The sequence below is a fragment of the Bos indicus x Bos taurus genome, chromosome 22 (assembly GCF_003369695.1).
Source record: "Bos indicus x Bos taurus breed Angus x Brahman F1 hybrid chromosome 22, Bos_hybrid_MaternalHap_v2.0, whole genome shotgun sequence".
Lineage (NCBI taxonomy): Eukaryota > Metazoa > Chordata > Mammalia > Artiodactyla > Bovidae > Bos > Bos indicus x Bos taurus.
The window spans coordinates 12,764,710-12,792,105 of record NC_040097.1 but is presented as its reverse complement, the minus strand read 5'-3'; the positions used below and the strand labels follow the sequence as shown (position 1 = coordinate 12,792,105).

General features: G+C 46.7%; 1 protein-coding gene across 1 annotated transcript in view; it reads left to right on the top strand.

Annotated features, from left to right (window-relative positions):
• The window catches only part of STIMATE (STIM activating enhancer), a 54,253-nt gene continuing 26,857 nt past the window's right edge, over positions 1-27,396 (top strand). The window contains exon 1 of the mRNA XM_027523228.1: positions 1-301. Coding sequence (XP_027379029.1) covers positions 142-301 — 160 coding nt within the window. The 5' untranslated portion in view covers positions 1-141. The remainder of the gene's footprint in view (positions 302-27,396) is intronic.

The following is a 27,396-nucleotide window of genomic DNA, read 5'->3' as shown; positions in this document are numbered from 1 at the left end:
GGCGCTGAGTCGGCCGCGGGGCTGAGGTACCGGCTCCGGGCTCGGACTTGGGGCTCTGGGCTCGGTGGCGTGGCCCCAGCTGGTTGGGAGGCCCGGCGGGCGGGCGGGCGGCGGCGCCCAGCGCCCCTCGCCAGGCCCGCTATGCAGGGCCCTGCCGGGAACTCGAGCCACTCACTGACGGGAGGGCCGCCCTCCACAGTCGCGTCCGGAGCGGGCCGCTGCGAGAGCGGCGCGCTCATGCACAGTTTCGGCATCTTCCTGCAGGGGCTGCTCGGCGTCGTGGCCTTCAGCACGTTGATGCGTGAGTCCGGGACCCCCGCCCTTCCTGAGGCCTTGCGCCTCAAGCTTCTGGCCCACCGGCCTCCGGGACCCTCCTGTCTGAGGAGTTCAGGCCTTGGGCCCTTTGACGAAGGTTCCTTACTCGCGCGAGCCCAGGCTGGACATTCCCAGACAACGGGGAGCTCTGGCCCCAGACCCAGGGTCCTGAGTTCTTCATCTTATCGCGTCAGCCTCTAGTCAGGGGTCACTCCTCCTCTCTTCACACCACGCACGCCTCTCTTCTGAGATGTCCCCCTGCAACCGTATCATCGCGAATTAAAGCTACCTCACTTGACAGCCTACGGCCATGACCCGCAGGTGGCATATTCCTTTCAGCCCCCTCTTAAAGTCTCTTCTTAGCCTTAGCCTCCCCATCCCCCAGTCTGATACTGAGTTTTTTGTTTTTTCTTCACCTTTACGTCAGGATTTACTATCTCCCGTTTGCATGTAAATCCTGTCCTGTCACCTTGCAATACCGGACTTGTTAGCTCGTGCGTTCCGTTCCCAGTACTGCCTACCCCATCTCCCTTCTCCCTCAGCCTAATTTTCTGTTTTGGTTGGAGCAGGACCCACCCATACTGCCTTCCCCGCATCTCCTTTTTTTTCCTCTCCTTTGCCTGAACGGGCTCACCTCTTCCATCTCTGTCCCAAGCTTTCCTAATCAAGTTGCATCTCAAGTCTCCCCTGACTGTTCCCTTTCCCAGCCCACTTTTGTTTGTTTCAAGTATTCTTCCTTTCTGTGAGACTTGGGCAACTTTAGAAACTTAATAGAGAAGCAGCCTCAGAGGGTCTGAGGAGGTCTTAGAATTTCTGTGCTAAATCATCAGGGGCCCTTCCTGGAGAGTTTGATGATGAGGAAGAAGGTCCCAGATAGGCCCTCTGGAAAACCACAAGTTCCAACTTGTTGTCAAGTGTACCACTGGTGACGGGTTATGTTTCCTTAGTGCACGTCCTTCCTTTTATTAAAGTGTGATTGCATTTCAGGGAAGGGAAGGGTTATAACTATTTTTTACAGAGGTATTCATTCCGAAATGACTTCTCAAAACTTCCCCACTATACTCACGTATGTAGAATGGGAAGTTCCTGCAAAAACTATGCTCCTCAGCATCTGGGAAGGAGCCTGCAGCCATGTGTGTCTTGTGGAGTCCAGTTGCTGGTGTTGCAGCTTTGCTTGTTTATGATGCAGGCCTTCCTTATTTGGGTGAATTCTTCCAGGCTTTAAGTAACCCTGAAGAGGCTGTTCTTGGACACTACTTTTTTCTGGTTGCCTGACCATCATAAGTCTAGCAGCAAGTCCTGGATTGTATATGTTTGCTACATTTTCTCTCCTTTTCAATCTCTAGTTGCTTTGCTATATTTTCCCCGCTGAACAAATACCCACTTGTTCCCACAGTAATAATATGTGACGACTTAGCCAAAACCAGCTGCTGACTTGAGTGCATGAACTGTATGTGTATGTGTTCGAGACTTTGTGTGTGGGTCTGCGCTCCTCTCCCCAAATCTCTCTCCTCCAGCTGGAACTCTAGGCTTAGGTTTGTTCCCTAACCTTTCTTAGCATAGCCCTGGCTGTTTTCATGGGTTTGATTGATACTGACGGCCCCGCTTATTCCCTGGGGTTTGATACTTGTGATTCAGAGAGGGAAATGTGATTATGACAGGGCACAGTTGCTCACAGCTGAGAAGTGTGCCAGGTTGAAAGTTCAGAGTGACAGTACTGTCCCTGTGAGTCTTCAGGGACACAAACACTTCTGTACTTAACCTTCAATGTGAGCACAAGTGCACATCTCACTGTGGTTGGTATATTCTGAATGCAAAGGCAGGACTAGAAGTAGGGGTTTTTTTGCTCAGTGTGAGCTAGACATGGAGGAACTTTGTGGCAGTGGGTAGTAGGTCTTGGGACAATGATGAGTAGGGGTAATGAGGAGAAGAGTTGGAAAGGCTCAAGCTGTGAGTGCCCTGGACACAGGCATGGACATGAATCGAGAGCCTTTTTCCCCCCACCTAGAAACAGACAGCAGGCCGAGGAGAGTCCCACTGGCCAGGACCAGTACAGGGAAGTACTTTTCTTCTCTCTTAAACTTGTTGGTTCTATTGAAATAGAACTGTAGGGCTTTTCCATTTTGCAGAGGTAGGAAGAGTCATTTAGAAGCTGCTTTACATTTTGAAATGAACTTTGCTGGGGAAAAGGAAGGGGAAAGAGATGGTCTCAAGGAGGTTCTCCTGCTTGGGTTTGGCTGTCTTCCTGGTCACAAGACCTGTTCCTCAATCTAGCACAGCTGCTGTCAGGAGTGCCAGGCTCCCACAAGACTGCTCATCTTGTAACCCTTTGAGGGAGGTCTGGGTTTGTTGAGATGAGGCCACCTCATTCTTTATCAATTTCATTATTAGTTTCTTCAAATATAGTTCATCTCTCTTTTTTGGAGGGAGAGGGGGCACCATTCAACATGTGGGATCCTAGTTACCTGAACAGGGATGAAACCTGTGCCCTCTGCAGTGGAAGGGCAGAGTTCCAACCACTGGACCACCCAGGAAGTCCCCAAGCATATTTTTAATACCAGTCGTCTGTCCTCAGCAGTCAAAACTAACAGCCCCTGTCCTCTTTGGAGTTCCAATCATTTTCCTCTGGTGCTTTCCTCCTGTGTGGTGAACTCAAGACACTTCTGACAACTTCCCAGTTTTGAGGGCTGGTGCTATTCTGTTTTCCTGTTGGATCAGCTTTGTTCTATAGGATGGACCTATTTCTCTGCTAGACAGGCTGTATACAGTATGGTTACCTGGCCTTCATAAGTCTTGCAGCAAATCTTGGACTGTATATGTTTGGTACTTTTTCTCTCCTTTTCAGTCTCTAGTTGCCTTGCTGTAATGTTTTCAATCCCTTCACATCCTGATTTCAGTGAACTGTCAGACCACTGTTTCTATGTTTCTTTTTCTATCCCCCAAATCACTTTTTTTCTCGATTTACAACTTGCTGTGTTTTTTACCTGAAGGAACACCCTCTTATATCTCAGGAGAGGATTTTGATTCTCATGGGGATTTCTCATGCTGACGCGTGGCTCACTGTAGGGCTTTTCAGGCATCTCAGGCCAGGCAGTTGGGAGTTGATGTGATAGTTGATACGTATAGCTGATTCTTTAAGCTACATAAACATACAAGCCACCATCCACAGGCGTGTGCCAGTGTCAGCATCCCCTTGTTCAGGTGGTGAGCTTTCCAGAGGCTTCAGAGAAGGTACCTTCTGTGTGCAAGGAAAGCCCAACAAACTCAGAGATAAGCTTTTAAAGGGCCTTCCCCCTCTGAGTTTTCTGATGTGTTTCTGAAATGCCTTGGGTGTAGAAGTAGAAGGAATTGCTTTAAACGAGGGACCTTTGCCATGCTCTACCTGCTAAGCAGTTCCTCTTGTTTTGGTGACTTTACCTATGGTCTGTGATTTAATTAAGTCACAGCAGAGCTGAGCAGTTCTGGGGCTGCCTTGTGTGTTCTGGCCCAAGCAAGTGGCCCAGCCATCAGCTGAAGGTCGTTATTGACCAATGTGTATGTTGGCACTAGGGTTATTTACTCTCAGGACCTGTAAGTGCAAAGCCCACTCAAGCCTCCTTCACTGTGCACCATCAGAATCCTGGCTGAAGTGTAGACAGGATTGCTCTTTTAACATAAGCATTTATAGAGTTTGGATAAACCTACCTGCCTATTTTCATGTGACAGATTTGGGCACTAGCCAGTTAGGAGAAGGTGTCAGTGTTTTATGAGGACACTGCTGGCGTTGAGAAATTATAGCTTTTTTCCTGAGGTCCAGAGTAACATCACAGACTAGTCTACCCAGCTTTGAAATCTTGATCTCACATAAGAGTCCCTGCCATTCTGTCAAGCAGTAAGCTGACCCCCCTGTGTGTTCTGTACAGATATATGCATGTTGGGACAGCCTTCCCCTGGGATCACCCCTCCCCACTCCTTTCCAATATTTATCTTAAAAAATGTCAGATATACAGAAAAGACAATAATGCAATGAATGCATATCTGCCCTCCACCCAGATTCAGAAATTGTTCACCTTTTGCCACATTTACTGTATCTCTTTATACGTTTTTGGGGAAAAGGGGGTGATACATTTAACGATAACTTGAAGCCAGCATTACACTTTATCCCTAAAAGCTTCAGTTGAGTCTCCTAAAAATAAGGACAGTTGCCTTCATAACCACAGTTTCATGATCACACCTGTGAAAATTTATAACCCTGTAAGATCATCTAATAGCCAATCTGTATTCACACAAACACACAAAAATTCCTCCATTGTCACAGGTCTCTTATAGCTGGGATTTTGCAAAAACTCTGATCTGATCAAGGTCCACACATTGCATCTGGTTATGTTTTGGGTTTTTTTTTTAATATTCATTTATTTGGCTGTCGGCTTAGTTGCTCCAAGGCATGTAGAATCTTAGTTCCCTTACCAGGGATTGAACCCGTGTCCCTTGCATTGCAAGGTGGATTCTTAACCACTTGACCACCAGTGAAGTCCCTGGTTATGATTTTAAGTCACTTTTAGGCTGAAAGAATCTCCCCTATACGTGCGCATGCGTACACACACACACACACACACACACACACACACACACACACACACACACACACACACACACACACACACACACACACACACACACACACACACACACACACACACACACACATGAATTTTCTGTTGTTGTTTACTGCATTGCCTTTGGAAGAGTCCTGGCCAGTTGTGTATGGCACCCCATCTTCTGGAGTTGTCTGGGTGTTACCTCATTGAGGTGTTTGGGGGGTTTCCTGGACCCCTATTTTTCCTGAGTTTGGTGTGGTGGGACCATTAGCTTATGATGACTTTTCTTTGCAGCAAGAACACTGTGTGAGCAGTGCTGTATGCTTCATGTTACATGGTACCAGGCAACACATGACATCAGGCAGTCCCATGGTTAGTGATAAGGTTACTGGGCATAGAGGGCGTGTTTCTAGCTCCCTCCCTTGTAGGGTACATTGTCCCCTTTGCAGTTAGTATATTATCTCTGTGGCGGTAATGCTTAGAGATCTTGTGGATATCCTGTTCCCCAGTCACTTCACTTCTGGTAAAATAATGAAATTCAGTGATGGCTAGAATGGTGCTGAAGCTCATGTGTGAAGGTGCCATCTCTGGGCCTGTCACCCAACATGCTCTCGATAATGTCGCTTTCTGTTCCCCACTCCCCCACACCTGGAGTGTCAGCCAAGGCACAGGAAGAGCATTCTGTCACAGGCTGGTATTGTATCCAAGGGGGAAAGAAGTGTGGCCAACATTAGCATCAAGGAAGATGAGGGCTTCTTTTGAGGGGTGGGGGGGGGGGTCATTATTTTTAGAAAGTTTTTGGTTTTCTAAATGCTGATTCATCTGGTAGCATTTATCAATAATGGTGATCTACTCCTTTTAAAAATTTATTTATTTTTTTTGGCCATGATGATCTGCATTGCTGTGTGGGCTTTTCTCTAGTTGCAGGAAGCAGGGGTTACTCTCTAGTTGTGGTGCTTAGGCTTCTCATTGCCGTGGTTTCTCTTGTTGCAGAGCCTGGGCTCTAGGGAGCACGGGCTTCAGTAGTTGTGACACGTGGGCTCAATAGTTTCGGCACCTGGCCTCTAGAGCACAGGCTCAATAGTTGTGGCACACCAGCTTAGTTGCTCTGAGGTATGTATGATCTTCCCAGACCTGGGATCCAGCCCATGTCCCCTGCCTTGACAGGCAGATTCTTTACCATTGAGCCACCAGGGAAGCCCTACTCCTTTATTTATAATGAAACTTCACCAGTTTGGAGTAAAATTGGGGCAAAAGGGGGTTGTCTGAATTAGGGGATAATCTGAGTTGTAATGAAATGCATCTTTTTAGCCTTTTAAATACCTCTGTTTTTCGTGTTGCCCTATAGGGGCCTGTCAAGCCTCTGCTGCTTTAATGAGCTGTTTAAAATCCTTTGCAATTAGTTTAGTACTTCCATGAAGTCTCCTGTTGAAGAAATTTTACAAATAGTTAAAAATAGCAGGATCCCTGGCTCTGGAATCCATCTGACCTGGCTTTCATGCCTGCCTCTGCCACATACTGCCCTTGAAGTGAAAAAGTGAAAGTGGCTCAGTCATGTCCAACTCTTTGAGACCCCATGGACTGTACAGTCCATGGAATTCTCTGGGCCAGAATACTGGTGTGGGTAGTTTTTCCCTTCTCCAGGGGATCTTCCCAACCCATGGATCGAACCCAGATCTCCCACATTGTGGGTGGATTCTTTACCAGCTGAGCCACAGGGAAAGCCTAAGAATACTGGAGTGGGTTGTCTATCTCTTCTGCAGTTGATTTCCCCAACCCAGGAATCAAACTGGGGTCTCCTGCATTGCAGGTGGATTCTTTATCAACTGAGCTATCAGGGAACCTTGTGGCTCAGCTGGTAAAGAATCCGCCTGCAGTGCAGGAGACCTGGGTTTGATCCCTGGATTCTCCTCTCTGCAGGATTCTCCTCTTTTAATCTGTCTTTATGGGCTTCCCTGATGGCACAGTTGGTAAAGAATCTGCCTGCAATGCAGGAGACCTGGGTTCGATCCCTGGGTTGGGAAGATCCCCAGAGAAGGGAAAGGCTCCCCACTCCAGTGTTCTGGCCTGGATCGCAGAGTTGACATGACAGAGTGACTCACTTTCACTGCCCTTGAGCAGCCCACATATATCTCGAAGCTTTGGTTTCTTCCCCAGCAAGATGGGATGGATGATTTTTCTGGGAACGTGGGGATTAGAAAGAGTGTGTGTAAGGAAGCTGGATCAGTGCCAGGCACATGTTGGGCCCTTTGTAGTGGGAGGGGGTATCATAATCCTCATTGTTATTACAGTGTTCTCATTCAGAGTTCAGTTAAGAACATCTCACAAGTGCTGAAATAACTTGTTTTCTGAATCAGGTTAAACATTTTCCTTTCTGTCTTGTTTACTCAACATCTTTACCTTTAGCCCTCTTTTAAACGGTGTGAAATCAGTTCAGCCAAAAAATTCATTCAGTTTTTCCTGTAAGAGCATACAGAAAAACCTGAACAAACTTTTAGTAGTAAAACCTGAACGAACCAGTAGTGAAAAATTGTAACCCAGCCAACACAGTGATTGCTCGTTGCAAGTTAGCGTGCATCCAGACCGGGTAGCTTTGGTGTAAGTAATAATCTCCTTCCTTCTTCTTCTTGAGTTTCTGCCTGTGGAGTCTCACGTGGGCCGTGAGTGGGCAGTGGGTGGATTGGGACAGCCCATTTACAGGTGACAAGGTCAGAGTCCCTGACTTCATCACCCCAGGTCTCATGGTAGCAGGTGGTGGCACTGGCCACTGGAGCCTGTGGATTCCTGCAGCTGGCTCTTTGCTGAGCCCCTAGTGTGCTGGCTTTTGTGCTCAGCTCTTAACGTGCTGCACAGGAACCTTGGTTGTTTTCCCTTCGCAACCAAGGACAGTGAGCAGGTGAAGTGTGGAGCACTGGGCCCCTGTCCATAGGTACAGAGCTGAGATGTGAGCCAGGTCCCTCAGGCCCGAGTAGTTCTCAGCCACTTCCCCTGCCTTCTTTCCACAGGCACGCTTCTAATTACTCTTTCCCTGTCTACTTCACCTCATTCTTTTTTCCTGTTGGGATAATTCCGAGTTTCTTTCTTAATAAGTCTTCTTAATGTCCAGAGTATTATATGGAACTTCGGACTGTTTTGTGGCTGTTGATAACATGAAGCATGTAAATTTGAAATGACCTACCAGTCCTTTCATGTACATTTGAGTTACATCTTATGTTTGCTTTTCTGGCCTGGGCCTTTGTGAAGGCTTTCCCTGGCTGTGCTGGGATAGCGAGCCCACCCTGGGATCAGTGTCTAGCGTCTGAGGCACAGCCTCCCGGGGACCCAGGGGAGCCGAACATGAGTCCATTCTGTGACTGGTGAGGAGGGATTTCCAGGGCCGTTGGTGATTTCAGGTAACCTCAAGGTTTCACAGAATTTGTTTCCCTGGTGCTGTATGACTATAAGGAGAATAGTTAATAATCACAAGAGTTAGGGATGACCCTTAAGAGTTATCCTTTTCTTCGTGTATATGTAGAAGTGGTCTGTACACCTGTTTTAGTTCATGCTACTACTCAGAAGTTATCCATCTAACCCAGGGTTTTTCAACTTGACACCATTGATACCTTGTGCCAGGTAATTCTTGGTTTGGGGGGCTGTTCTCTGCATTGTAGGATGTTTAACAGCCTCTCCAGCCTCAATCCACTGGATGCCAGTAGCTCCCCCACCGCCACCCCATTGTGACAGCCCCAAAATATCTCCAGATACTGCCATTGACCCTTGGGGGGCAAAATTGCCCCTGTTAACTACATTTGTTCAGTTTGTGGATTACTCAGCAGACTCTCTGTGGACCCTAGTAGAATGGATCTGTTAAATAAAGACCTGGGTGCCAGGAGTGGTGGTGGGTGCTTCCTTGACAAAGAAGAGCTGAGACCTAGTCCCCTGTCCCTGAGGGGCTCACAGCTGGAGTGGACTGTGGGAGCCCTGGTGGGTCATCCCAGTGCAGCGTGAAGAGGGCTATTGACGTTTGAACAGGCTTGAGAGGAGGGATGAGAGTTTCTGCCAGGAGACCTTGGGAAGTGTCCCTGAGGAAGACCTGCTTGGTCCCAACACTGAAGGTGAAGGAGAGGTGAGGGGCTCTGGATACACAGGGAATGGTGAGAACAAGGTCCAGATAGGAGATCACGGGCATGGCCATAGGTTCTGGGGGCTGGAGATAGTGGGGGCAGAGGCTCCCAGAAAACGAGGCAGTGCGTTTGGAGGGGTTCCAGAGAGCTGCCTTTTTTTTTTTTTTTTCATTTTCAGGCCTATTTTCTACAGCTTACACTTAAAAAGGGTCTTGAATTAAATCATTGGGTGGCAAGTCAGGTTCTGCATTCACCTCAGGCTCCTTTTGGATTGTTTCTTTGAGAACCTTTAAAGCAGTTTCATCACATTCCTTTTAGATCTCATGCGGTCCCCCCAGGGAAGGTCTGCTGTTTGTGTCTTTGGGGCTGTAGGAGAAGAAACAGGACCTAGTGACCTTCTCCCAACCCTCTGTTCTATTGGCAGTGCCTTCTGAGATAGGTGTTGCGATGATGTGGGCAGACCTGCTGGGCCTGCTCCGTGCCAGGCATCGTGAATTAACCCGATTAGTTCTCACAGTCATCTTGAGAGGTGGGTGCTGATATTGTCTCCATCTCACAGGTAAGGAAACTGAGTCACCGGGAGGTTAAGTAACCTGCCCAAGGTCACACAGCCTGTGAGTGGTAGAGGCAGGCCGCATGGCTCTGGAGACACTGCTTTTACCTAATAAGGGAAACAGTTCCTTATTGGTAACTGGCTTCTGTAGACTGTCCACTGCACTCCACACAGATAGACAGAGTGGAGATGCTTCACCCCTGGATTTTTGGTTCAGGCTTAGTTGTGGACAGCTGTCGGGGGTGATCTCAGAGACCCAGAGGGTAGGCCAATCCTGGGAACTTCTAGCCCCTCTGAGTGGGGCCCCAGGCTGTGGTGACCTTAGGCTTTGCTAACAAACCTCTCCTATGAGAATTCTAGTCTTCAGTACATGCTGGAACTCCTGCACTGGTGCAGTGGGATCACCAGCCCCTGAAATCACCTGCTTGCCTATTAGGAAAAAGCTTCTCACCAGAGTTAACTGTAGCCCCGTCGATGCGACATGGCCTCCCCTGTGTTTCCTTTGATTTAGAGCATCCTCTTCATTCTAAAGGGTGTCTTGCGCCGTAGTCGGGTTCCACTCAAGCTACTTTTCTGGTAGAGGATGCAGGAGCTGGCAAGACTCAGCCTGCCCTCGGGTGTGGTGTCACTTAGGGCCTTGGCAGAGGAAGGGTTGCTCAGCTGGCTGGGTTGCTCAACTAGTGTTTTCTTGGCTCTAAAATTCCTTGTAAAGACTTGATGTTGAGTGTTTGTGGCTTTTGCTATTAACAAGTGATAGGTGTCAAGAACTCTAATGCCTTTTCTCTATTTGGGACACATACGTTTTTTACATGTTTACCTTTCTCAAAATGCTTTACCCCCCACCTCCCAGTCCCAGCTTATATTCTAGTCCATGGACTTATCCAACCTCTTAGCTCATCAGTGTTCTTCACAGGCTTTTCTGTTTTCTTAGAAGACTTTTTTGCTTAATAACATGAAAATGACAGAGAGGTGAGGTGGTCACAACACCTGGATTAAATGACACAAGCCAGGCTGCAGTCCTGCAGGAAGAGATGAACCTTGGCAGCGTACACGCACCTCTTGCCAACCCCACATGCACTGGGAGCGTCTTGGCCCAGGCAGGCTCAGAGCACGAGCACAGGTTTTCTATCTGGGCAGCAAGTTTGGGTCTAAAGTATTTGTAAGTGGTTCCATCGAGGTCACGCATGGAATGGAGACTCACTCATTGCTCCCTTGAATGCCTTGCAGCACAAATGTGCTGCTCCTGCCTGCCGTGCCTTTGCTTCTGTGGTTTCCAGGTAGCAGGCTTGAGGACCACAGATCTGCTATTTCCAGCTCTGCTGCACCTCTGGCTGGTGGTGAGGGTGGGTATTGGAGTCCTGAAGACATAGTGTAGGGAGACGTAAGTGCATGTATTTTTTCCTGGCAAGAGGCCTGCTTTTATAATTTTGTCCCCAGATTCTCTGTAAGACATCTCATCAGTTACTAGCAAAAAAAAACATTCCAATTCTGTTACCTGAAATTAGAGTAAACAGGAATGTTCAGTTGCCCCTCAGCTGGCTTAGCAGATTACATAGTGATTTGTTTTTCTCACCGTGTGTTTAGGTAAATAATTTGCTAATACGCCAAATAGGTCAGACTCTCCGAGGAAATGTCCAACGAGCACTGTAGTCTTGCTAAGGACCTGCCTGAGTTCAAGGGCCACTGCTGCAGATGGAGCAGTGTCCTGCGTGCAGCTGTTTTGTAGTGCTCTTGTTCTCCCAGCAGTGGAGCTTCTCAGGCCTGGCCAGCATGGACATGTCTCAGGCTGAATTTTGGTCTGTGGTGATGTGAGGTGTGACGGTGAGGAGAGCTGAGGCCAGAGGCCACTGTCTGACCCTGTTCAAAGCAGGTAACCGTTGAACCATACCAGGAACTCCTGGATTCTTGCTCCCACTGGCCATGGCTGCCAGTGGTGTTATACTATGGGTCCTCCTTTGCCTGGGACTAAGGTAACATCTTGAAGGACAGCCAGGCTCCTGGACCTGTTTCTCCATCTTTGTTTTCTGAGCTCTTTCTGTGCTGCAGACATATCAGCCACCACTGTCTGCACTGTAGTCCAGGCCAAGGACCACAGCCGTGATAGCAAACACTGGGCTGCAGCAAAGTGCCACCTGCTGCTCTTCTCTCAGCCCCCACACCTGCCAGACCCATTCCTGCTTCATCCCTTTACTCACAGTCCTCTTTCCCCTAAATGCTTTTCTCCTTCCTTCCACCTTGCCACATTCTCTGCATCTTCTAATAGGTGCTCCCTGACCTTAGCCCATACTGCTCTCCTTTGAAGTTGCAGGACATAAGTCTGTACTGTACATGTTAGGTCTCTGCGTGGCACTAGCTGAGCTGGACTGACTTGGCTGCCAAGCAGGTGCTGGTGCCCTGGCTGGGTGCTCAAGGCCAAGGCGAAACTTGTCCCCTACTGGGAATCTGGTCAGAGAGAGAGCTAGGAGGTGGGGAGACTGAGATTTTTTTCTTCTCTAATCACCACATGGTTTAGAATGCATTTTCTAAGAAAAACACAGATGTTCTCTTTTAGAATTGTGGTACAATTTGTCAATGCTGGAGAAATGTAACATTAGTATGCTATTAACAATTCACAGTCCATATTCAGATTTTATAAATTGCCTGAACACTGTCTTTATAGCTATTTTTCCCTGGTCCAGAGTCATACTTTGGATTCAGTTGTCACGTCTCTAGTCTGGAATCATTCCTTAGCCTTTCTTTATCTTCTTAGCCTTGGTACTTTTGAGGAGTATAGGCCAGTGACTTTATAGAATGGCCTAGATTAGGTTTGTCTGATGTTTTCTCAAGATTACATCCAGGTTATGTGTTTTTTGGAGGGAATATTCCCCAAGGATTTCTGTGACTTCCTCAGTGTATCAAACCCTCTGGCACCTGATGCTGGTTTATCCCAGCATTGGAATAAGGCAACACCTGACACCTTGGGTGAGGTGGTTCCTCCGGATCTCTCCACTGTGAAGGTAACATTTTCCGCTTGTAAATTAAGTAAATTGTGGTGAGATACTTTGAGACCATGTAAATATAGGGTCTGTTTTCAGTCTTTCTTGTAAAGCCTCCCCTGGGTGGGAGGTAAGTGCCACAGGCTCTGAAGGTGCTTTGGCCAGTTAGAGGCCTGGTGGCAATACTGAGTCACATTTATAGGTTGTTCATTATGTGCCAAGCCCTAGTACATACCTTACTCATTTTCTTCTCACAAAACCACATAAGGTGGGTACTCATGTATGCCCTATTTTATACCTGGAGAAACTAGTGAATTATCTAACGATAAGGCAGTCAGAGAAGGCAATGGCACCCCACTCCAGTACTCTTGCCTGGAAAATCCCATGGATGGAGGAGCCTGGAAGGCTGCAGTCCATGGGGTCCCTGAGGGTAGGACACGACTTCACTTTCACTTTCACTTTTCACTTGCATGCATTGGAGAAGGAAATGGCAATCCACTCCAATATTCTTGCCTATAGAATCCCAGGGACGGGGGAGCCTGGTGGGCTGCCGTCTATGGGGTCGCACAGAGTCGGACACAACTGAAGCGACTTAGCAGCAGCAGCAGCAAGGCAGTCACCAGGTGGGGTACTGGAATTCAGACCTGGTGGGTCTTACTCCAGCAGTGGGGCTTCCCACTGTGAGTGTGCAGTGTTCCCATGCAGTTCGTGGCACAGGGACACTGCTCCTCCAGCCTCTGGGCTTCCCATGTCTTCTGTGTATGGAGTTCTTCAACATCATTTGGTTCCCATTGTCCCTCATAGGCTTGGTTTTTCCCTGAGAGCATCATTGCAGTTATTTTTTCTAGGCATGATAGATGGACCAGGAAAAATCCAAAGGCTTTTCTTCTTGAGACTGAAATCCAAGAGGGCATATCATTGAAGCCAGAGGAATCTTATGTGGATAAATTTAACACTTGAGTTGTGCAAAAGTGGATGAAGAGGCTTTAGCCAGTGAGGGGACTACCAGTATACAACTCGTCTTATATTTTGGTAAGCAATCAGAAAACAGACCAAAATACTATATGAAACAACTATTTGCAGAAATTGGACATTGGGTAGCTCAGGAACCATGAGGGAAAGGAAATAATGAAGTGAGCCTCTGGTTCTCCCCCTCAGCTTTCTCCTGGAGGCAGTTTCCAGGTCTCAAAGTAGCGAGGAACAACCCAAACAGAGCCCAGCAGCCTTGCTGAGTTGAGAAGACAAAGTTGAGGAAGCCAGAGCATCTGGAATTTTCAGGGACAATATGGAGAAAAAAGAGCTACATAGAGGAAAAGCTCAAGACATTTGTTCAGAGGTCCCCATAAGTCCTTTTCTATTGATAGATGTTAGTCTCTGTGTGCGCAGGTGAAAATTCAAAGGCAGAGCAAGGAACTGCTGGGAAGCTATGAGCCGGATATTTAAGACAGGAGGTTTTTCTTTCCGGTTAGAGTGAGAGACGTTGTTGAACACTGGGGGCGTTCAGTAGAGAACTCAAAAAAAGCATGCCCTATTTAGCCCTAGAGAAAGGGTACATGACTTAAAAACAAGCCTTGATACCATATACAAAAATTGAGTAGAAATGCACCACAGATCTAGATGTATTGTAGAAGTGAAAACTATAGCACTTCTAGAAGAAAACATAAGAGAAAGTCTTTGTGACCTTGGGATAGGGAGAGAGGGAGGAGAATGGCTGGTTGGTGGAGTCGTCAGAAGCTACTGTATTTATGGATTTAGTGTGCCATCTTATATGGGTGCTGCTTGTAGTGCCCCAAAACAGGTGCAACAGTGAAATCAAAGGTCACTGATCACAAGTCACCATAATAAATATAATAATAATTTTAAAATATGAAATATCAAGAGAATTACCAAAATGTGACGCAGAAACATGAAGTGGAGCAAATCTTGGAAAAATGGCACCGATTGACTTGTTCGACACAGGGTTGCCACATACCTTCAGTTTGTAAAGAACGTAGTATCTGTACAATGAGATCTGCTCACATTCTTATGTTTGCCTCACCTTTAGCAAGCCAGCCTCTTTGCTCATTGCTTGTATTTTAACTGGTAGGAAATTGGAACTTCTGCGTTCCACATAGATTGTTGATACAGGATGAATTTCAGACTAATTTGCTATATAATGAGCCTTTGAGTTATGTGTGGGAGTCAAATAGGGGCTAATCTTTTAAATGGAGCCTGCTCATCCTGTGCAGGTGACTTGCTACATGTTTTCAGACTTCTCAGCTCCTTTTTTGTAAGGAGTCAGTTGATGGATCTTTCTTTTTCTCCATCTTTTAAAAAGGGGCTGTTATCTCAATGCTAAGTGAAAGGAAGTGCTCAAGTTCTAGCTTGTATATAGTACAGAGCTTTGTTCCATAGAGTCTTTGTATAGAATTTTTGCTCGCTGCCCTGAGTGCTCAGTCTCTCCCAAGCCACCTGCTCTTCCCTTGCCCCTGAAGGTACTTGGGCACAGTTGGCACTTTCCTGGTTCTTGGGTCACATTGTTTGGTCATTTCCTCAGCAAGTGACTGGGTTCTGTGCTTAAATACCCACATCAGAGGTCAGCCTCTAGCTCTTCTTGCACAGGGTCAGGCGTGGTGAGACACCTAGCTCAGTCTCCTGCCGGTAGCTTGGTTGAGGAGCAAGCCCAGAGGAACCATGTTCCTAGCACTGTTGTTGGGCTGTCTGAGGACAGGCAGTCAGGCCCAAACTGTGCCTCCATTTTTCCCAAGGTCTCATAAATTGTGCCTGGCCTTTCTGATCAGGAACTGGCGTTGGTAGGCCTATTTCAAGTTAGAAACTGCATGATCAAGGCATGTTGATTCTCTGGGGTTGGTTTATGTTCTTCTAGACCTCTAGAGATGCCAAAGAATGTATAGACTATCATACATTTGTGCTCATTTTGCAAGCTAGTAAGGCTGTGCTCAAAATCCTTCAAGTTAGGCTTCAGCAGTACACAAACCAAGAACTTCCAGATGGGGTTTAGAAAAGGCAGAGGAACCACAGATCAAATTGCCAGCATTCGGTGGATCATAGAGAAAGAAAGCAAGGGAAATACAGGAAAACATCTACTTCTGCTTCATTAACTACACTAAAACCTTTGACTTTGTGGATCACAAAAAAATGTGGAAAATCATGAAAGAGATGGGAATACCAGACCACTTTACCTGTCTCCTAAGAAACCTGTATGCAGGTCAAGAAGCAACAGTTAGAACCAGACATGGAACAACGGATGGGTTGCAAATTGGGAAACGACGTCAAGGCTGTATATTGTCACCCTGCTTATTTAACTTATATGCAGAGCACATCATGCGAAATGCTGGGCTGGATGATGCAGAAGCTGGAATCAAGACTGCCAGGAGAAATATCAACAACCTCAGATATGCAGATGACACCACTCTCATGGCAGAAAGCGAAAAGGAACTGAAGAGCCTCCTGATGAGGATGAAAGAGAAGAGTGAAAAACTTGGTTTAAAACTCAGCATTCCAAAAACTAAGATCATGGCATCCAGACCCATCACTTCATGGCAAACAGATGGGGAAAAAGTGGAAGCAGTGACAGATTTTATTTTCTTGGGTTCCAAAATCACTGCGGACTATGACTGCAGCCTTGAAATTAAAAGATGCTTGTTCCTTGGAAGGAAAGTTATGACAAACCTAGACAGCATATTAAGCAGAGGCAGCATAAAAAGCAGAGACATCACTTTGCCAACAAAGGTCTGTGTAGTCAAAGCTATGGTTTTTCCAGCAGTCATATATGGATGCGAGAGCTGGATCATAAAGAAGACTGAGTGCTGAAGAACTGATGCCTTTGAATTGGTGCTGGAGAAGACTTGTGAGAGCCCCTTGGACAGTAAGGAGATCAAACCAGTCAGTCCTAAAGGAATCCTAAATATTCATTGGAAGGTCTGCTGCTGAAGCTGAAACTCCAATAGTTTGGCCACCTGATGGGAAGAGCTGACTCATTGGAAAAGACCCTGATGCTGAGAAAGATTGAAGGCAGGAGGAGAACAGGGAAACAGAATGAGATGGTTGGATGGCATCACCAACTCAATGAACATGAGTTTGAGCAAACTCCAGGAGCTAGTGAAAGAGAAGCCTGGCGCACTGCAGTCCATGGGCAATGAGTCAGATACGACTGAATAACTGAACAACAACTTTGATCCACACCTGCCTTTCCTAGGGTGGCCTGGCACTCCCTGTGCTGAGGGTTTGGTATACTGATGTTGTCTCTCCCCCTTCACTAGCATACACTCTTCTCATTTATCACGCCATCCTTTTACCCAGGCCACCTGTTGTTCCCAAGTGGGGAAGAGGTGAAGATAGCTGTGAGAGAAACCCAAGGTGCCTGAAGCATCTGTCAGACTTCTCTAGATGGGATTTGTGCTGCCAGCCACTGAGGACTTACAGATATGTTAGTTCATAGGAGACGGATGAATTCTCTATTTATGGTCCCAGGGCTCCTTGGATTCAGGTTATTATTGTAAATTTAAGGCTTCCTCAGCTGCTCTCTGCTGCTCTGACACCTGATTCCCAGACTTTGGGACTAAGAAAATGAACTCTGTTGCTTCTGTTCTGCTCAGACTCTTGTTGGTTACACAACATATGTTGTTGAAAAAGAGAAGATTCCGTGCCAGCTGCCCTGAGTTGAGAAGCTAGGGAAAAGGTCTTCAGCGTTGGTTTATAACTGTGGTATCAAGAGAAGAGCTGATCTTCTATTAATTTCTCTGCTCAGGGTGCTTATCAGTTCACTTCCATCGATAAAGTTAGAAGGTGTAGCCCCAGTGCATTCCAGAGGAGAGTCCTCTGCTGGGCAAATGTGTGGTGCTGTCACAAAGCGGTGCTGCCTCTCACTTGCCTGGGCGTTGGGAGCCTCTCTGGTCTATGAACATATCTTCCTAACTGTGCCACTTGGTGCTGACAGCCGGGGAACACAGAGCCATGGGGAGGGGGTGCAGGGCCGTGGGGATGGTGAAGCGATGTTGAGCACACTAGGGGACCTGGGGCTTTCCCACTCCCAGCTGTAGCTGCTGGGGCTGTGCTGTGGGAGGCCAAGCAGTGGCAGGAGCAGCCAACCTTGGACAGTGCTTGTCAGAGGAGGCCTGTTGTGGCCTCTCTGTACCAATGAACTTTGCCAGCCAATCTCAGTTTCCACTTGCATTAAGACTTGAGTTGACTTCTTAACTGTAAGCCTTGAAATTTTGGATAATGCTTGAATTATAAATATATGCACTATTAGCTACCATCAGTATAGAACAAAGTTCTTGAATGATTTTTCTACCTATTCTTAAATTTTCTGAGCAAACTCTTTTTGGAGGCTGTTCTTGACTTGTTAATGCTGTCTGGATTACACATAGAGGTTTGTGTTTCACAAGCTTTGCATTTAATACCAAGGGGCCAAGCCCAGTCAGTCCTGATGCTGGAGCTTGTTTTGTGGGGGTACAGGTCAGCAGTGGCCTGGATTATGGACCTGATTGCCGCTTGTCGCCTGTGAGATTTCAGCAAGTTCCTTAACTGCACTGAGATTCAGTTTCTTTATCTAAAACATAGGATAATACTGTCCTTCCAGGGTAGATGTGAGAAATGGTTCAGTTGGCATAGCCCACGCCTTCAGTCCATGGTGGCTCAGATGGTAAAGCATCTGTCTGCAATGTGGGAGACCCAGATTCGATCCCTGGGTTGGAAAGATCCCCTGGAGAAGGAAATGGCAACCCACTCCAGTATTCTTGCCTGGAAAATTCCACGGATGGAGGAGCCTGGTAGGCTACAGTCCATAGGGTTGCAAAGAGTCGGACATGACTGAGCGACTTCACTTTCTTTTTAGTATTCTGACGATGACCATGATGATACCATTCCTGATGAGGCTTTCCCAGAAACACTTGTAGGAACTCATGTGAATAAGCCTCGCGTGTTGGGTTTAGTAGACGAGGCTGTTTTCTTCAAAGATGAGATGGGGTTTGGTTGGAGACCCTTTGGGGTGTAAACCTGTCCTGGGCCAGTCGCCCTCACATAGCTTCCAAACTGTTCACAGGGGCTGCTGGATGAGGGAGGTGGGGGCCAGGTGGCCACTTCACCACTGCTAGGGAATGGCCTGAGCGTATCTGACCTGCAGAAGGCCAGAGGGTGAGTGGAGTCATCTTTGAGTGAAACAGTACACTGGGGTTTTCCTCCTAGTGAGATTCTTAAGGTTGAATGAGCCACGTCCTCAGCTTCTGTGTTTAACTCTCCATGAGTGGATGTATAGCTGTACCTGTACCCTCTCCTTCCGGGCCCAAAATGTGAACACAGAGTCCCTATATATCCATTATATGCTCTGTTCTCTGCCACGTTTGGACCACCTAAGCAGCTGGAATCATTTTGGAGCCTTGGATTACAAGGATGAAAACCCACTCTGTAGTCTGCAGCTCATCACTGAGCAGTTGGGCAAGCGGGTGTCTCCTCCAACTGTCAGAGGCAGTGTTGAAACAACTTTCCGTGCCAACAATGATGGGCCAGTGGTCATCTTCCCTGGTGGGACTGGACCCAGGCTGCAGATGTTCCCTCTGAGAAATTCGGATTCTGGGGCCACACCTTTTTCTCTTTGATTAGCCATGAGGTGCAGTCCTTTTAATGCAGTCAAAAGCCTCTTCTCCAGCACAATCAGAATTGCTATTCATTGGTTAATTTTTAAAAGGCAGAGAATCTGGGAAATCCTGTAAAATGTATATGTATACGATAAACATTTTATTTTAACTTATGCGTGTAAGCATCAGATGTGAGGGGAGCCCTGGCCTGGCTCACAGGAGCACAGGGACACATATCATCCACCAGGGATGGTAAATAGTGCAGTAGTGATCTTGCCCCTGGTTGAAGTGGACTAAATGGACTGAAGTGACATATTTCCCATCTCTAGTAAGCCCTGCCAGCTGGAAGCTTTTCTGTCAGAAGGAAATTTTCTGAACAAGTTGGGTTTGAGGAAGGCTATAAATTACCTAATATGCAAAATTGTATTATTGTTGTTTTTAAATTACTGTTATTGGTAACAGAAGCTTTTTTCTCAGTTGTTTTTAGACCTTTTTTGTTTTCTTATCACAAAGTAATACATGTTCTTTGTAAACAAGTAAAGAAAACAGTATGGAAATTTGTAGTATAAAAAACAGAAGTTTCCTACAATTCCATCCTCTAGAAAGCTACCCATGGTAACAGTTTATTGTGTGCCTTCAAATTTCTATATGTATATATAATTTTAAAATAAAAACAGGTTTACAGGACACATTGCTATTATGGTCACTGCTTTTTTCCCCCAGGCTTCTCTGTCCTTCACCATCTTCTGGGGTTTGTTCAACTCATGTCCATTGAGTCAGTGACACCATCCAACCATCTTTATCCTCTGTCGCCCTCCTCTGTCTCCTCCTGCCCTCAGTCTTTCCCAGCGTCAGGGTCTTTTCCATTGAGTCCGCTCTTTGCACAGATGGCCAAAGTATTGGAGCTTCAGCTTCAGCATCAGTCCTTCCAATGAGTATGCAGGGTTGATTTCCTTTAGGATTGACTGATTGAATCTCCTTGCTATTTAAGGGACTCTCAAGGGTCTTCTCCAGCACCATAGTTCAAAAGCATCAATTCTTTGGCCTCAGCTGTCTTTATGGTCCAGTTCTCACATCTATACATGACTGCTGGAAAAACAATAGCTTTGACTATAGAGACCTTTGTCAGCAAAGTGATGCCTCTGCTTTTTAATACACTGTCTAGGTTTGTCATAGCTTTTCTTCCAATGAACAAGCATCTTTTAATTTCAAGGCTGCAGTCATGATCCACAGTGATAAACCCAAGAAAATAAAATCTGTCACTGCTTCCACTTTTTCCCCATCTATTTGCCATGAAGTGGCAAATAGGGTCTGGATGCCATGATCTTAGTTTTTGGAATGCTGAGTTTTAAGCCAGCTTTTTCACTCTTCTCTTCCATCCTCATCAGGAGGCTCTTCAGTTCCTTTTCGCTTTCTGCCATTAGAGTGGTATCATCTGCATATCTGAGGTTGTTGATATTTCTCCTGGCAGTCTTGATTCCAGCTTCTGCATCATCCAGCCCAGCATTTCGCATGATGTGCTCTGCATATAAGTTAAATAAGCAGGGTGACAATATACAGCCTTGACATACTCTTTTCCCAATTTGCAACCCATCCATTATTCTATGTCCGGTTCTGTTGCTTCTTGACCTGCATACAGGTTTCTTAGGAGACAGGTAAAGTGGTCTGGTATTCCCATCTCTTTCATGATTTTCCACATTTTTTTGTGATCCACAAAGTCAAAGGTTTTAGTGTAGTTAATGAAGCAGAAGTAGATGTTTTCCTGTATTTCCCTTGCTTTCTTTCTCTATGATCCACCGAATGTTGGCAATTTGATCTCTGGTTCCTCTACCTTTTCTCAACCCAGCTTGTACACCTGGAAGTTCTCAGTTTGTGTACTACAGAAGCCTAACTTGAAGGATTTTGAGCACAGCCTTACTAGCTTGCAAAATGAGCACAAATGTATGATAGTCTATACATTCTTTGGCATCTCTAGAGGTCTAGAAGAACATAAACCAACCCCAGAGAATCAACATGCCTTGATCATGCAGTTTCTAACTTGAAATAGGCTTGCCAACACCAGCTCCTGATCAGAAAGGCCAGGCACAGTTTATGAGATCTCAGGAAAAATGGAGGCATAGTACAGGGCCCAGTTGTTGAAGCCTCGCTTGAAGGATTTTGAGCATTACCTTGCTTGCATGTAAAATGAGTGCAATTATTCAGTAGCTTGAACGTTCCTTGGTGTTGCCATTCTTTGGGATTAGAATGAAGACTGACCTTTTCCAGCCCTGTGGTCACTGCTGAGTTTTCCAAATTTGCTGACATATTGAGTGCAGTACTTTCACAGCATCATCTTTTAGGATTAGAAATAGCTCTGCTGGAATTCCATCACCTCCACTAGAAATTGTATTGTGGCGTGATTTACATAGCATAAAATTCATTCATTGCAAGTGTTCCATCTCTGCCTCACTTTTTAACTGTTGTATTCCATTGTATAACTTACATGTAACCCCTCCCCTGTTGATAGACGTTTACCACTTAAGTCTTACACTCTTGCAGACAAAACGGCAATACATTCTCGCACAGAGTTTTGGATATTAGTGTGAGTGTAGCTATAAAAGAAAATCCTAGAAGTGTATTTTCTGGGCCGCAGTGTATAAATATTTAAAATCAAAGCAGAAATTACCAAAACATCTGCTGTAACTTTGTAAGTGATCTGTGAATTGATAGAAAACAACACACATCTTTGTCCACTAGGAGATTAAATGAAGTTCATAAATGTACCTGGCCAAGAAATCTGGTTAGCAGTGCAGTCACAGCAAATCTCTGATTTCCCTAGACCTTCCCAGGGACGCTGGCTCACAGAGTAGAGTTCCACTTCCCCACATTTCCCTAGTGATTGTACCATTTACTTTACTTTTTCTGCTCTTTAACTGAGTCCTAATATCCTCACTAAATGTTTTAATCTTTGCTAATTGGGGCAAGAATAATTAATACGCATTTTAAAAATCGGCCTTATTGGGTTGCATATCTTCTTGTGGGCTTATCAGCCGTTGGCATTTCTTTCCATCCAGTGGTTCCCCATGGAACTCTCCCACCCCTGCTGAGATCATCAGCATTAGCAGATGGCACAGCCACCCTGATCCCAGGGAAGCTGTGCTTCTAATGCGGCCCCATGTTTAGAAGGTTAAGCATTTTTATTTGCTAGACAGTTTATTCTCTCGCTTTTCTCTCAACCTTTGGCAGAACCACTGCTTGGGAGGATTAAAGGTAGATAGCATAGAACCTAGGCTTTGTTTGTAAGAGTCCAGTAAGAGTTAAGGGTCCTTACAAAAGGTGTTCATGAGCACTTAAACTGATTTCAAACCCAGAGTGTCTGGTTCTTGGTCTAAGACCAAATATGAGGCCTTGACGGGCCGGTTCATCCTGCTTCATGGTTAGTTAGAAGGAAGAAAGCTTAGGGGTAGTGTCCTCTGGCAGTCTTGCTGGCAGATTACTTTGTCCAAAGCCAAAGAAAAAGCTTAGCAATTTTGGTCCTGTTTCAGGACTAATGGTTTATAAACTAGTCCTCTGGAAGAACTCATTGTGCAAATTCTTGGAACTTACTGAATTAAAAATAGAAACCTGGACAGTCCTCAATAACTATGTCTTAAGTGACAGACTGGATGAACTCCTTTGTTCAACAAATATTGTGTAGCAACCTGTTAGGAGCCAGGCACCATTTTAGCCAGGGTGCTAAAAATGTGAGGATAAACAGAGCAGAAGGTCCTGGTCTTACAGAGCTTACTTTCTAGTTGGGAGAAAAAAACAACAGTAGTCAGGAGAACGCTAAGAATTTCTGAGATGAGAGCTATTAGTGCTGTGAAGAGAATGGAATAGGAACGTGAGATTGAAGGACAGGAGCAATACAGGATGTGCACATCTCAGGTGAGATGGCCAACAGGGGCTTCCGAGGAGGGGACCGGGAAACTGGGAAGAGAGGGCACTGACACTTGGCCAGCTGGGAGCAAACTGGGCAAAGAGAGTTCCAGATATTTTGAAAATACAGCTGTGGCAAGATGGAGCCTGGTGAGTGTGGTATGTAGCGAGAAGGCCAGAATGGCCAGAGGGGATGAGGGGAGGAGGTCAGGTGGAGCCATGAGTCATGTATTCCCTGGGCCTTGAGAAGGAGTCTGCGTTTTATTCTTCTGCTGTGGGAAGGCTTTATGTTTGTTTTGTTGTTTTTAAAATTCTTTTAAAGTACACAGCTCTAAGGTATAAAGTTGACTTTTGGCAGATTTGTTTGCCATGGGAGTTTTAGGTGAAGAGTGGCATAATTTTATGTTTAACTATATATATTTATGAGACTTCCACAAAGAGCTCTGTGGAGGATGGATGGATGGATGGATGGACAGACCAACAAACAATAGTCTTTTTTTTTAATTAATTAATTTATTGTCTACGTGGAATCTTGTTTCAGCACGGGTGATCTTCAGTCTTTGTTGCGGCACGTGGGATCTTTAGCTTCGGCGTGTGGGATCTAGTTCCCCCACCAGGAATTTAACTGGGGCCCCTTGTTGCTCAAGTGCAGAGTCCCAGCCACTGGACCACCGGGGAAGTCCCTGCAATAGTCTTATTGTGGAAAATAGTGTGACTTTCAAGTGGGACATGTAGAAAGAGACATTGCCGGTGGCCTTTGGAGCTGCTGCTTTGCCACCTGTGTCCCAGGTAAAGGCTAGGAGGTGGGGCAGGAGTGGTGGTTGTGAAACCCACAGCCATGGGCAGGTTAACTTTGGCTCAAGCCTGCATGGACGGAGGAGCCTGGTAGGCTGCAGTCCATGGGGTCGCTAGAAGTCGGACACGACTGAGTGACTTCACTTTCACTTTTCACTTGCATGCATTGGAGAAGGAAATGGCAACCCACTCCAGTGTTCTTGCCTTGAGAATCCCAGGGACAGGGGATCCTGGTGGGCTGCCATCTATGGGGTCACACAGAGTCGGACACAACTGAAGCAACTTAGCAGCAGCAGCAGGCTCTGCAGGCCCCCAGCAGCATTTGCACTGGTTTCTGCTCTGACAAGGTGCTCACTGGTCTTAGTGATCAGATCCAGTCTGGGTTCTTGACTGGGCCCAGCTGATTCAGCCTCCTCTCTGTGAATCATGTGATTGAAGGGGTGCTGGGGTTCACCCCTGGGGTGTGATTTCTGAGGGCTGTTAAAAAGATCTCTTTTCAAAGATATCTCTTCCATCAACCTGAAATTCCACCCCTAAAATATCTGGATTTTGAGTATATGAGGGCACCTACAAGTCACTCCCTATATGATGGGAGGCAGCAGAAGTTGACTGTATTGCTTCCCCAAGTGACAGTGGAAGGAGTGGGGGTGTAAAGCAGGTAAGTCTGTAAGGTTGCTTGGGGACTGAGAGAGACCCAGGACCTGAGGCCCTGTGTTCCGAGTAGACAGCTCGGGGAGGGGCTGCACAGAGGCCCAGCGAGCCTGCTGTGGGAAGAGGGCAGCGGCCCTCGGGATCACTGAAAAGACACTCAGTCCCCTTGCCCTCCCATCTCTTGGCAGTGGTTCTGGGTGAGAGGATGCAAGTTCATCAGAGGCCTCTCACTCTGTGGGGTGAGCACCCCCAGCTGAACTCTGACCATGGTGCTCCTCACTGCAACCGCCTGCTCAGCCAGCCCTTGGGACAGACGCATTGACCTGCTTTTCCTCCTGAGTCACAGTGTGATGACGGGGGTCTCATTCCAGGGTGTTGCTTGAATCAGTCAGCGATGTGTCAATTCAAATTCTTTCCTCACTCTAACTCTAGAAGAAATTCTGCAGCAGCCCCTAGTTGATTTCATGGTGCATTTCCCATCCTTAGCCAAGAGCAGCATGAGATGTCTTGACAAGAACCAGACTTGACTTTTCCCCGGTAACCTTCAAAGCCTTTCGAGTTGGTCTGGAGTCCTCTTTCCTGACAGTCCTTCGGTGTTTCCTGAGCATGTCCTGTGTTCCCTGCCTGTCTGTGGTGAGGCGGGAGGCCCAACCCTGCCTGTCTGTGGGCTGCTCCATCCTGAGCTGTGCCCTGCTGCTCTGTGCAGGGTGTCCCTGTCACCGCTGTTTGGTGCTCACCTTTCAGAGCACCAAAGTCTGGAGAGTTCTTCCAGTGGCCATCCTGTGGGGCTGATAGAGGCTGGTGGACCAGGGAACCACAGCCGCTGTAGCTTTGTTCTGGTCCCACATGGGAAGTGCAGGCCAGAAGGAGATTTGAAACCGGAAGTACAGTGATGCAATGGCTAATGATCTTGGTTTTATTTAGATGATGGCATTTTAGGTCATTTCACTTTCTCTAGTTTCCAAACTTATCACAATGATCTATTATCTAAAAGAGGAAAGAAAGACTTTAGGGAGGCCCTGCATTCACAGCTTGCAGGCGGAGGAGTGCTTGCTTGCTGTGCGCAGGTGGGCCTGCACCTGAAGGCACATCTTCGTCTGACCGTGGTGCCTCTGCTCCTTCTTGTTGCAACGTGCTCACTACCTGCTAAGTACAGAGCAGCTTTAAATACTGTCTTGCTAATGCTCTAGTGAGGTGAATGCTGCAATTTCTTCCATTTTATAGAGGGGCAGATTGAGGGCCAGGAAGGTTAAGAGCTTTCTCTGGCCCCACCTAAGTTGCCGGCATGAGGTTTTGAGCCTAGAGCTTGCATGCTGAGTGCTAAGCCGTCACTTCCTCTGGCCCATGACAGAGCCCGGTGTGTTCCGCTCCATCTGTTCAGGTCAGTGCCTGCTTCCTTCTAGGTGCTGGGCTGGCTGCGAGGATGTAAACACAAATGAGTTAAGGAGGTGTCTGCCTCCTTAACTAACTGTCTAGTGAGAGAGAGAAACAGATCCTTAGCATTGCATGTGAAGTGTTAATCTGAGGGTGTTCATAGGAGACTTTGGGGAGCCAGAGGGAGGAAGGAGGCTTAGCTCAGTTACAAAGGAGGCATGTCTTAGAGTGGTCTGAACTAAATCTTAGAGTTATCCAGGAGAAGAAATATGGGGGCCCTCCCACACCAAAGGGACTGTGTGAGCAATAGCTAGGTTGGGAGATGCCAGACCATGGGGACTTGGTGTTACCAGCTTGAAAAGTCACAGTTGTGTTCCCTGAGGGGAGGGGGATAGGGTGGACTCTGGAAAGTTTTAAGCAAGGCGTGGCATCTCAGCTCACTCCAGCCACAGTGTGGGGGTGTTTATGGGAAGAGGACCAGAGTCAGAAGGACACATTGATGGCAGGAGATGGTCCTTGACCTCAGGGAGCCTCCAGAGCCCTCTCTGCCCTTGTGGTCCAGCCCTGCCAGAACCAGTGTTGTCTTGGATTCAGCGTCCTCAGGAGATGGGCTCTGGAGTGAGGCAGGTGTAGACGCACACCCTGGTTGTGCCACTTTGGACCTTCAGCAGACCCTCTGACCTTACCTGTCAAATGTGAATAATACACTTCACCGTTGTCGTGAAGATGATAAGTAGTGATGTGAAACCCTGGACTGAATGCCTGATGCAGGTAGCAGTGAGGCAGCCACGCCACTCGCCCACTGCAGCTGTTTTGTTTTCACGTCGATCCTATGAAGTCGACAACAGAGGACGTTCAGACCCAGAGGAGTTAAGTGACTTGCTTCATATATTAAAACTTTTAATAAAGCAGAGACTAGATTTCAGGTTACTTGCCCCCGAATGGACTGCCTTTAGTTCCTTGCTGTAAGAATCACCTGCCTTTTCATTTCTCCTTGAAAGGTGGCACAGTTCAGTTCAGTTCAGTCGCTCACTCGTGTCTGAGTCTGTGACTCCGTGGACTGCAGCACACCAGGCCTCCCTGTCCATCACCAACTCCTGAAGTTTACCAAAACACATGTGCATTGGGTCGATGTTGCCATCCAACCATCTCATCCTCTGTCATCCCCTTCTTCTCCTACCTTCAATCTTTCCCAGCATCAAGGTCTTTTCAAATGAGTCAGTTCTTCCCATCAGGTGACCAAAGTATTGGAGTTTTAGCTTCAGCATCAGTCCTTCCAATGAATATTCAGGACTGATTTCCTTTAGGATGGACTGGATGGATCTCCTTTTAGTCCAAGGGACTCTCAAGAGTCTCCTCCAACACCACAGTTCAAAAGCATCAATTCTTCAGCACTCAGCTTTCTTTATAGTCCAACACTCACATCCATACATGACCACTGGAAAAACCATAGCTTTTTTTTTTTTGAAAAACCATAGCTTTGACCAGGCAGACCTTTGTTGACAAAGTAGTGTCTCTGCTTTTTAATATGCTGTCTAGGTTGGTCATAGTTTTTCTTCCAAGGAGTAAGCGTCTTCT